General features: G+C 35.1%; 1 protein-coding gene across 2 annotated transcripts in view; it reads left to right on the forward strand.

Annotated features, from left to right (window-relative positions):
* The window catches only part of ADAM32 (ADAM metallopeptidase domain 32), a 164252-nt gene that overhangs the window by 135903 nt on the left and 15417 nt on the right, over positions 1-12932 (forward strand). For both annotated transcript variants that reach the window (XM_021942240.2, XM_021942239.2), the window contains exons 18-19: positions 4191-4293; positions 7290-7446. In XM_021942240.2, the coding sequence (XP_021797932.2) occupies positions 4191-4293; positions 7290-7446 (260 nt within the window). The remainder of the gene's footprint in view (positions 1-4190; positions 4294-7289; positions 7447-12932) is intronic.

The following is a 12932-nucleotide window of genomic DNA, read 5'->3' on the forward strand; positions in this document are numbered from 1 at the left end:
TGAATTTGAATGTTGGCCTGCCTTACTAAGTTGGGGAAGTTCTCCTGGATGATATCCTGAAGAGTGTTTTCCAACTTGGTTCCATTTTCCCCGTCACTTTCAGGCATACCAATCAGACGTAGATTTGGTCTTTTCACATAATCCCATACTTATTGGGGGCTTTGTTCATTTCTTTTTACTCTTTTTTCTCCACACTTCTCTTCTCTCTTCATTTCATTCATTTGATCTTCAATCGCTGATACTCTTTCTTCCAGTTGATCGAGTTGGTTACTGAAGCTTGTGCATTTGTCACGTATTTCTCGTGTTATGGTTTTCATCTCTATCAGTTCTTTTAAGGTCTTCTCTTCATTGATTATTCTAGTTATCCATTCATCCATTCTTTTTTCAAGGTCTTTAGTTTCTTCATATTGTTTACATAGTTCCTCCTTTATTTCTGAGAAGTTTGATCGGCTGAAGCCTTCTTCTCTCAATTCATCAACATCATTCTCCGTCTAGCTATGTTCCATTGCTGGCGAGGAGCTGCGTTCCTTTGGAGGGGAGATGCACTCTGATTTTTTGAATTTCCAGCTCTTCTGCACTGCTTTTCCCCCATCTTTGTGGTTTTATCTGCCTTTGGTCTTTCATGATGGTGACGTACTGATGGGGTTTTGGTGTGGGTGTCCTTTCTGTTTGTTAGTTTTCCTTCTAACAGTCAGGACCCTCAGCTGTAGGTCTGTTGGAGTTTGCTTGAGGTCCACTCCAGACCCTGTTTGCCTGGGTGTCAGCAGCAGAGGCTGCAGAAGATAGAATATTGTTGCACAGCGAGTGTTGCTGTCTGATTCTTACTCTGGAAGCTTTGTCTCAGGGGTGTACCCCACCATGTGAGGTGTGAGGTGTCAGTCTGCACCTAGTGGAGGATGTCTCCGATATAGGCTACTCAGGTGTCAGGGACCCACTTGAGCAGGCAGTCTGTCCGTTCTCAGATCTCAACCTCTGTGCTGGGAGATCCACTTCTCTCTTCAAAGCTATCAGACAGGGGCATTTACCTCTGCCAAGGTTTCTGCTGCTTTTTGTTTAGCTGTGCCCTGTCCCCAGAGGAGGAGTCTACAGAGGCAGGCTGGCCTCCTTGCGCTGTGGTGGGCTCCACCCAATTTGAGTTTCCAGGTGGCTTTGTTTTCCTACTTAAGCCTCAGCAATGGCGGGCGCCCCTCCTCCAGCCTCGCTGCCACCTTGCAGTTAGATCTCAGACTGCTGTGCTAGCAATGAGGGAGGCTCTGTGTGCCTGGGAACCTCTGGGCCAGGTGTGGGATATAATCTCCTGGTGTGCCCTTTGCTAAGACCCTTGGTAGAGCACAGTATTTAGGGTGAGAGTTACCTGATTTTCCAGGTGTTGTGTGTCTCTGTTTCCCTTGGCTAAGAAAAGGGATTCCCTTCCCCCTTGAGCTTCCCAAGTTAGGTGATGCCACGCCCTGCTTCAGCTCTTGCTGGTCGGGCTGCACCAGCTGACCAGCACTGATTGTCTGGCACTCCCCAGTGAGATGAACCTGGTACCTCAGTTGAAAATGCAGAAATCACCCATCTTACGCTAGGAGCTGGAGGCTGGAGCTGTTCCTATTCGGCCATCTTGGGCGCACCCTTCCCCATAGTTTTGGTTCTTAGATTTAAGTCTTGAATACATTTTGATTTTATTTTTGTACACAGTGAAAGATAATGATCAAGTTTTATTCTTCTGCATATGGTTACTGAATTTCCAGCACCATCTATTGAAGAGACTGTTCTTTCTCTGTTGTGCATTCTTGGTGCCTTTGTTGAAAATGAATTGGTGTAAATGCATGTATTTGTATCTGGGTTCTTTATTCTGTTCCATTGGTCTAGGTGTTTGATTTTATGCCAATACCATGGTGATTTGGTTACTATAGCTCTGTAGTATAACTTGAAGTCAGATAATGTTATGCATTTGGCTTTGTTCTTTTTGCTCAGAATTGCTGACCACATGTTAAGTCATGAGACAAGTCTTAACAAATTTAAGAAGACTGACATCACTCCAAGTATATTTTCTGACCACATTAGATTGAAGCTAGAAGTTAATATTAAAAGAAAGTGGAAAAACTTAAAAAATACATGAAAATTAATAATAACAGACAATTGAACAACCATTGGGCTAAACAACAAATCATAAGGGAAATTAGGAAATATCTTAAGACAAACAAAAAATGAAAAAAAGATGACATATGGAAAAAACAGTACTAAAGGGAAATTTATAGTAATAAATTCTTACATTAAAAAAGAATAAAGATTTCAAATAGACATTGTAACTTTACACCTCAAGAAACTAGAAGAAATTGAACAAACAAACCCCAAGTTTGCAGTAGGAAGTTATGAAGATTAAAGCACAAACAAGATAGAGAATAGAAAAATAATAGATAACAAGGAAATTAAGAGTTGAGTTTTCAAAAAGATAAAAAAAATGGACAAACTCTTAGGTAAAATAGCAAGAAAAAAAGAAAAGACTCAAAATCAGAAATGAAGGAGCAGATATTACAACTAATGTCACAGAAATTTTTTAAGAAGATACTGTGGTTTATATTTATACACCAGCACATTGGATAAGCTAGAAGAAATTGATACATTCCTAGAATGATATAACCTGCCAAGACTTAGTCAAGAATAAATAGCCTGAAGAGAACAATAACAAATAAAGAGATTAAATCAGTAAACAAAACTTTCTAGCAAAGAAAATCTCAGGACCACCAGGGGGCTTCACAAATGAATTCTGTTAAACATTTACAGGAGAATTAAACAAGAAAATAAAATTGCAGGCTAATATATCTACAAACATGCATGCAAAAATTTACAGCAAGACATTAACAAACTATATTTGCTGCACATTAAAAGACTCATACACAATGACCAAATCGGATTTATTCCTGGGATGCAAGGATGGTTCAGAATACACAGATCAATTAATGTGGTATGCTAATTGAATCCTAACTCAATATGTTAGGATTAACAGAAAGCCTATATGTAAAAACTCCACAGCTAAAATTATACTCAATGGTGAAATAATGAAAGCCTTTACTTTAAGATCTATAACAATGCAAGGATACTCACTCTGTGCACTTCTATTCAACATAGTATTGGAATTCCCAGATGAGGCAATGAGGCAAAGAAAAGAAATAAAGGGCATCCAAATGGGAAAGTAGAAATGAAGTAGCCTCTAGAGTCTTTTTTTCTTGCTATTTTACCTAAGAGTTTGTCCATTTTTTTAATCTTTTCTATATATTCATATATTAATATGCCATGATTATATACATAGGAAACCATAAAGGTTCCATAAAATTAGTAGAAGAAATAATGAATTCAGTAAAGTTGCAGGACACAAAAACAACACTCAAAAATCAGTTACATTTTTATACATCAAAAACAGACGGTCAGGAAAGGCGATTAGTTAAACAATCCCATTTACAACAGCATCAAAAAGAATAAAATATTTAGGTTTAAAACAAACCAAGGAGGTGAAAGATTTGTACACTGAAGACTATAAAACATGAAAAAAATTAAAGGAGACACAAAAAAGTGAAAGATATTCCATGGATTGAAGAAATTAATATTGTTAAACTATCCCTAACACTCAAAATTATCTACAGATTCAATGCAATCCTTATCAGAATCTCCATGTTATTTTTCAAAGAAATAGAAAATAAAGAACTTATATAAAACTAAAAAAATCCAGATAATTAGAAGCAATTTTTAAAAAGAAGAACAAAGCTTTTCAAAATATAGTACAAAGGTACAGTAACCAGAATAGTATGTAACTGTCATAAAATAGAGACATATAAAGCAATGGATGAAAATAGCTCAAAGATAGACTCATATATGCTGGCTCCAGCATGTCATTGGAGGGGTCACATTTGCATTAGAATTTAAGTATGCATTTTTGAAATTAATTGCATGGTAAATTTGTAGGTAAACATTTTAAGATGTCAAATTTTCTTGATGCAAATATTGAGAGCCTCACTTTATAGTTTTTTTTTTCCTTTGTGTGTGTGTGTGTCTGTGCTTTAGTCTAAGAAACCAAACATTTGATATGTGAGACTGTCGCTCTAAATAAACAAAATTACACCAGATTATGGTACAAAAGTAAGCTTGATGATCACCTTCTATGAGAAAATATTTTAAAACAATCATTTAATTTTTCAAAATGATCCTAGGTGTGTGATTCCAGACAAAAGTGCATTTGTTCACCAGGCTATAATCCTCCAAGCTGCCAAACACGTTCCAAAGGTTTTCCCATATTTCCTAAGGAAGACATGGGCAAGTATCTGTCTCTTCAAATATCCGTTTAATAAAAGTATCAAATTGCTTATGATCACTAAAACAGAGTTCGATTTTGCCACTTACGAAGCAACTGATATTTGTAATGAAAAGGTAATCAGAATTCTATCAAGAAATGGAAACCAAACATGCCATCTTAATCTTGCTTTCTTTTCTTTATAATTAACTAATTAATCAATTAATTTTTATTTTTTTATTTCAATAGGTTTTTGGGGAACAGGTGAATTTTGGTAACATGGATAAGTTCTTTAGTGGTGATTTCTGAGATTTTGGTGCAGCCATCACTCGAGCAGTGTATACTGTATGCAATGTGTAGTCTTTTATACCTCACCTACTCCCATCCTTCACCTCAATACCCCAAAGTCCATTGTATCATTCTTATGCCTTTGTGTCCTCATAGCTTAGTTCCCACTTACGAGTGAGAACATATGATATTTGGTTTTATATTCTCTAAGTGAAGAGTTACTTCATTTAGAATAATGGTCTCAAACTCCATCCAGGTTGCTGCGAATGCTATTATTTTGTTCTTCTAATGGCTGAGTAGTATTCCATGGTATATATATATATATCACACTTTCTTTTTTTATTTTTATTCTTTATTATACTTTAAGTTCTAGGGTACATGTGCACAACATACAGGTTTGTTACATATGTATACATGTGCCATATTGGTGTGCTGAACCCATTAACTCGTCATTTACGTTAGGTGTATCTCCTAATGCTATCCTTCCCCCTTCCCCCAATCCCACAACAGACTCCGGTGTGTGATGTTCACCACCCTGTGTCCAAGTCTTCTCATTGTTCAATTCCCACCAATGAGTGAGAACATGTGGTGTTTGATTTTTTGTCCTTCTGATAGTTTGCTGAGAATGATGGTTTCCAGCTTCATCCATGTTCCTACAAAGGACATGAACTCATCATTTTTCATGGCTGTATAGTATTCCAGGATATCACACTTTCTTTATCCACTCATTGATTGATGGGCATTTGGGCTGGTTCCACATTTTTGCTATTGCAAATTGTGCTGCTATAAACATTTGTGTGAGTGTCTTTTTATGTAATGACTTTTATATAATGACTTCCTCTGGGTAGATTTCCAACAGTGGGATTGCTGGATCAAATGGTAGATCTACTTTTGGTTCTTCAAGAACTTGCCATACTGTTTTTCATAGTGGTTGTACTAGTTTGCATTCCCACCAACAGCGTCAAAGCACTCCCCTTTAAGAACATCCATGCCAACATCGATTATTTTTTGATTTTTAAATTATGACCATTCTTGCAGGAGTAAGGTGGTATTGCATTGTGGTTTTGATTTGCATTTCCCTGATCATTAGTGATGTTGAGCATTATTTCATGTTTGTTGGCCGTTTGCATATCTTCTTTTGAGAGTTGTCTATTCATGTCCTTAGTCCATTTTTTGATGGAATTGCTTTTTTTTCTTGCTGATTTGTTTGAGTTCCTTATAGATTGTGGATATTAGTTATTTGTCAGATGCATAGTTTGTGAAGATTTTCTCCCACTCTGTGGGTTGTCTGTTTACTCTGCTGATTATATCTTTTGCTTTGCAGAAGCTTTTAAATTTAATGAAGTCCCTTCTATTTATCTTTGTTTTTGTTGCATTTGCTTTTGGGTTCTTGCTTATGAACGCTTTGCCTAAGCCAATGTCTAGAATAGTTTTCTCATGTCATATTCTAGAATTTTTATGGTTGCAGGTTTAAATTTAAGTCTTTGATCCCTCTTGAGTTGATATTTGTATAAGATGAGAGATGAGGATTCAGTTTAATTCTTCTACATATGGCTTGCCAGTTATCCCAGTGCCATTTGTTGAATAGGGTGTCCTTTCCCCATTTTACGTTTTTGTTTGCTTTGTTGAAGATCAGTTGGCTGTACATACTTGGCTTTATTTCTGGATTCCCTATTCCATTCCTTTGGTCCCTGTGTCTATTTTTATGTCAGTACCATGCTGTTTTGGTGACTATAGCCTTATTGTCTATGGCCATACCAGCCTGAATGTGCCCGATTTTGTCTTGCTCTTTTTTCTAACATTAAAATATCATACTTGAAGTTGAATACCTTTTAAAATTTCTCTTTACTGATATCATTGACTCTGTCTTTTAGAATATTTTCAACCTCTCTTCCTCAGCTTTATGACTGATCCTGTGACCTCAGCTCTAAACAAACATTTGCTCTGTGTCTAGTACTGTTAGTCTGTTTCTGTTATAGAAGAAATGAAATAGAAGACAAGATTTTGCTCTGAAAGAGTTTATCATTTAAATCAGAAAAATCCATCAGTTTCTGCTTAGGAGATGACAGAAGTGATGCTGGCATATTATTCTGTTTGTGCACCACAGCTTCCATTTCTGTCATTCATTCATTTATTGAGTTAGCAAATGTTTATTGAACTCTTAATATATGCCAGGTCCAGGTGCTGGTCTACACACTGGGGATGTACAGTGATAGCAAAGGACAGAATTAGGATTAGGAATCAATTCTTCTGATTTTTATGCCAGTGCCCTTTTAGTAGCATTGCGATGACCCCATTTATAAACATGATCCCCAAGGCCAAAAGCCAACAATCTACCAAAGAAAAATAGGATATACACAAATACACTGAATTCCTTTGATAATGCACCTTGTAAGAGTGCATTTTGGATAACCATGCAATTACACAATCCCACGTTGTATATCACTGAATTTTTTTGTCCCTACTTAGAGGGTTAAAATGAGAGTTTGCTGTAGCTGCTGTGAGACTTGAATACTTTTGAACTTTCCAAAACTTGGTTACCATGCTTTTAGAATGAAAGGTTGTAGAGATAGCCCCAAAGATTATGATTACAATTCTATGATGATATTTTCCATGTTCCTTGAATAACAATACAAATTCAGAACATTCTAATGAATGTGTTACAACTTGAAAATAAAAGTAGATAGTTTAATTTTTTATTTTTATTTTAATTTTGTATTTCTGTTTTTAGATTCAATCATGGAAAGAGCATCTGGGAAGACTGAAAACACCTGGCTTCTAGGTTTCTCCATTGTTCTTCCTATTCTCATTGTAACAACCATAGTAGTTTTGGCAAGGAAGCATTTGAAAAAGTGGTTCATCAAGGAAGAGGAATTCCCAAGTAGCGAGTAAATTGCATTTGTGTTCTGAAGTTAAACATTAGTTTAATTCAAATTAGTACCATTTGAATCTAGTTATATGTAAGACAATATCATGAGCAGCAACAATACTTTACATATCACTGGGATTTTGAGTATTACATCAATATGTCATTTAATTTTATGAGGTAGTTGTGAGTACCCCTGTTTTGAAGACACAAAGATTTGGAAGTGTAGTTTACATAGTTTGCCAAAGTCATTGAACTGTCAGTTGAGAGAGGAAGAACTCAAATATATAATATCTGTTCTTTTCTTATCAAAGGGGGATGATCTGTATCATCTACAACAGAAGTATTTATTAAAAATGCAGATTTCTGGGCCTTACTACAGACTAAATATTTTAATTCACATTGCTGGCTCATAAAAGAAATAATTTTAAAAATATTCTTTGGGTTAAATTTTCAGAAGGGAAATTTATAATTTAGATTATTACATTTTTATTTTTCAAGAAATAATTCAAACACTAAGAGAACATGACAAACATCCTCTTGCCCACCATGGGAAATAAACAGATGTTAATATTTTTCTTGTTTCTCTTATAAAAGAAGCCATTGTATTTGCAGCCGCAATTTCTTCTGGTATGATCCCCTTTCCTCCCGGTAGAGGATGTCTACACTGAATGTTTGTGTATTTTACATGTTTTTAATACATGTGGCATTATCCATATCCCATAACCTACCTAGTATTGTTTTATGTATAATTTTAAATAGCTATACTTTCTCTGCAGATGCATTTCCTTATCAATTTTGGTTTGTTTGTTTTGTCTTTCTTTTTTTCTTTTTCATGAGCAGTCCGCTCAGAGTTGTTTTTATTTTATTAGTAATTTGAAATATGTAACTTTCAGTTTCATTGAGGTCTCTATTTCTATTGTTTTTTATATCAAGTTTTGCTCTTTTTCCTCCTTTCTGGTCTTTTTACCTTTGCTCTGTTGTGACTCTAGATTTCTTGATTTTAATGCTTTCTTTATTAATTTTCAGCCTTTCTTATTTTCTAAAATAAGAAATACTTTAATAGCAAAAATCTTCTCCTTGTATCTGTCATTTTCTTTATACTCTCTGGTTTTTAAATGATAGTTGACATTCAGTTAAAAAATTTGAAAAATCTAGCAGGATTTCTTGTTTAAATAATGAATCAATTGTGGTCTTTAGTTTTCAATTATGTGATTTATTTTCATTGTTTTAAAAATAATTTTCTAATTTTATTAGCTTATTTTGAGAAACTTGTCTGTGTGATTTAGACTCTTCAATGTTGGAACAAAAAATGAAGTAAATTTTTAGAAATGTGTAAGCTTGATATGCGTCCTCCAATGTTTTTAGGACAAACTTTTAAATTGTGATGTTTCAAACCATTTTTATACATACTGTTTTTTTTTTTTTCTTTCCTGTCTGTTTGATACTTTGTCTTCTGTGAGAGGCAAACTAAAATTTTCAGTGGATTGTAGCTTTCCCTCTGATTGTTGAAACTTTCGCTTTAGATATTCCGAGGCAGTGACTAAATGCATAATGTTTATTTTAGTTAAATTTTCTTTTCCTTTAATCATTATTTATCGTATGTTAAATACAATTTTCACTGTTTTAGATTGCTATATCAACTTTCTCTTTAAAAATGACGTTTACTTGGTACATCTTTTTTTGTTTTTTTTCTCAATCTGTCTTTGCATTTAGCTGGTATAAACAGTCTTTATATGAAATGCACTAGTGGAGTTTGTTATGCTCATATGCTTAATCCATGATGACATATGTTTAGGCTGAAATTTGCCGTCCTATTTTTTTTCTGTTTACCATGCTTTTTTGGTATTTCTTTTTTCTTTTTCTATAATCTATTTTCTTTGTTTCACTTTTCTTTCTTTCTTTTTTTTTTTTCTTGAGATGAAACTTCGCTCTTGTTACCCAGGCTGGAATGCAGAGGTGCGATCTCAGCTCACTGCAACCTTAGCTCCCCAGGTTCAAGTGATTCTCCTGCCCCAGCCTCCCAAGAAGCTGGTATTACAGGCATGCACCACCACGCCTGGCTAATTTTTTGTATTTTTAGTAGACACAGGGTTTCTTCATGTCAACCAGGCTGTTCTCGAATCATTTCATTTTTCTGTTCTCTTTCTTTTCCTTAACTATTTGGACATTTTTGTATTCTGTTTTTGTTTTAGTGATTTTCTTTAAATTTTAGTATTTGTAGTTAATGTTATATAATGTCTAAATTTAATCATTACATATAGTCTTCTTGGAAATAACCCAAGGACTTCAGTCACTTAACTCCTTCCATTTTCAATGCTTGTTATTTGACTTTCAAATTTCTCCCAATAAGTCAGTGTTATTTTTGTTATTATCATCTTTATGTTTAGTCAGTGAATACTAGGATTTTCCAGTGTATTTCCCAGTCTTACTCACCATTTCTTTTCTAAAATTGTTTTGTTTTGAAATAATTTATGGACAAAAAGTTGCGAAAATTGCGTAGGGCTCTCATGTACTCTTTGCCTAGCTTTTTCCAATCATAACATCTTACATGAACACTGCATTTCCACAGCCAGTATAATGGTATTGGTACAATACTTTTAATACAACTAAAGATCTTATTCAGATTTGCTAGTGTTTGTATGCATTCACTTATGTGTGTGTATACTATTAGCACATTTTATCGTGTGATTTGTTTACCAACACCACAATCATAATTCCTTTTGGAATCCTACTTTTTCATTCTAGGTTCAATTATCTTTTTTCCCTTAGATTTATTGTGGTATGATTGACAAACAAAAATTGATGATTTGCCTGATATACGTATATGCTGTAAAATGATTATCACTATTACTATAATTAACACATCTATCACCTCATATAATTACTTCTTTTTATGTGTGTAGTGAGAACACTTAAGATCTACTCCCTTAGCAAATGTCAAGCTTTTTAGATATAAGGTCATATCATCTGAAAACAGAGACAACTTCTTCCTTTTCAATTTGGATGTCCTTTTTTTCTTATTTCTTGCCTAATTCCTGTGGCTAGGGCTTCTAGTACTACACTGAATAGAAATGGCGAGAGGGGCTTCTTGTTTTATTCTTGATCTTAGACCAAAACTTTTATTGATAGCTTTTCCCTGTTAAGTTTAATGTAGCTGTGGGCTTGTAATACAGGTCTTTTGTTATGTTGAGGTGTATTTCTTCTATGATGAACTGTTGCGAGTTTTAATTAAATATGTTGAATTTTGTTTCCTGTAACTATCGAGTGTATTTTCAGCCATCCTTGCATCACAAATATATATCCCACTTGATCATGGCATATGATCCTTATAATGTTCTAATGTGTCTTTGTTCTCTGTCCCCTTAAGGTTAAACCTCTGCTGCACTGGAGAGGCCAAAGTATTCCCAGTCTGCTGGCAACAACCCTCCAATGGGGGCTGCCAGCAAAAGCACTGGGGTGGGCCAGTGGTGGGTCCATGTATATGTGCATGCAGGCAGGGTAGGTGAGGGTTCCCCCATTTGTGCATGCTGACAGGGTGGTGAGGGTTCTGTGTGCCCACGCGCGCTGGTAAGGAGGTAGAGAGAGGCTGTGCTGGTGGCGAAAGGCTGCAGGCTGGTATCCCAGACTGTTACTAATCTGCTTCTGTCACTACAGTTTACGGTTCTTTTTCTAGAATTTTATATAAATGAAATCATATCATATGATTGTATGTACTTTGTATGGATTATTTACATCACTATAATTATTTTGATATTTATCCATGCTTTTGTGTGTGTCAACAGTTTGTTCCTTTTTATTGCTGAGAATTACTCAGCTGTATGAATCTACCTTAATTTTTAAAATCTATTTATCTGTTGATGAATATTTGGGTTATTTCCAGTTTATAGATGTTATAAATGAAGCTGTTGTGAACCGCTGGAAACAAATGCTCGGTGCCACAAAGAGGAACCAGCACTGAGACAAAGGATCTCTCAGCAAGGCAAATTTACTTCTGCAAAAGGGTGCTTCTCATAGGTCTGGTTGCCATGAGAGCACCCTGAACAAAGGAAAGCAGGGGTTTTTATTTCTAATGCAGCTTGTCCCTACCACTGTGTCCTGCCTCCATTGGCTGGACTTGGACCGCACAATTTAAGCTGAACCCGGTTGACTAACTTGAAAAGTGCAGGAATGCGGTTACACTGATGGAAAGGTAGGAAGATCAGTTTCAGCAGGATTAGCCATTGCAATGGGAGAGGTAATTTACAGAGTGGGTAGCAGATGTGGAATGTGGGCTGTATAGATAAGGACTGGCAGGAAGGTTGTTTACCAGGGCAGGGGGACACAGTGAGTAAAGAAGTCTGGCCTTGAAAGTAGGGAACAAAAAACAAGCAAACTTAAGCAAACTAAACCTTTGAAGAAGAATTTCTTACTATATTTAACATGAACTTTCAGGTACAAGTTGCTATGTGAATATATGCTTTCCTTCTCTTGTTTAATGCCCAGGAATAGAATAATTGGGTAATAAAATAAGTGTATGTTTAAATTCTAAAGGAAGAGCTATGTTTTCCAAAGTGGTTTTGGCATCTTGTATTTCAGCCACTAGTGTATGAGAGTTTCAGTTTCTCCACATCCTTGTCAATACGTGGTCTCATTTTTTTTTAACATTACCAATTCTGATATTGTGTAGTGGTATCTCATTATAATTTTAATTTGAATTTCTCTAATGGTTAATCATGTTGACACTTGTTTCATATGGTTATTTGCCATCTGTATACCTTCTTTGGAGAAATGTCTATTCAAATTATGGGTTATTTTCCTTTTTATCGTATTTTTCAAATCTTTTGATCATTTTTGAAATGGGTTTGTTGTATTTTGAGTGTTCTGAATATAAGTCCATCATTATATATGTAATTTGCAAACATGTTATCTCGGTCTAAGGCTTGTCTTTTAATACTTTTAACAATCTTTTAAACAGCAAATGTTTTAAATGTTTAGTAAAACCAATGTATCAATTTCTTTTTTTATAGATCACAATTTTGGTGCTGTAGCTAAGAAATAATTGCCTAACCCAAGTTCACAGATTTTCTCCTGTGATTTCTTCTAAAAGTTTCAGTTTTAGGTTTTGCCTTTAGATCTATATCTAATTTGAATTAATTTTTATATATGTTAAGAAATATGGAAATAGTGTATTTTGCCCAAAAATTTTAAATTATTCTTACACCATTGATTTTAAACTTTGTTAAGAAGGATCAGAATAGTCAGCCATAAAAAGACAGTACCATTCTGAGTAACTCTATCCATCTTACTCTGAATTACCATATATTCAACTCAGGTAGTAGGAACTCAAACTATTCCTGTCCTTCTGTGAGCACAAGAAATTATTCCCTTTGTTCATTTTGGATAAATGGTTTTACTCTGGCTCAGGTAGTTCCCTCACTGGCAAGCGTTCATCAGTTCTCTGCAGAAGATGCAAGGGGTTGGGGGGTTGGTCCTCTGCCAATCTCAGGATTCCTTCTAAACATTTTC

The sequence above is a fragment of the Papio anubis genome, chromosome 8, assembly GCF_008728515.1.
Source record: "Papio anubis isolate 15944 chromosome 8, Panubis1.0, whole genome shotgun sequence".
Taxonomy (NCBI): Eukaryota; Metazoa; Chordata; class Mammalia; order Primates; family Cercopithecidae; genus Papio; species Papio anubis.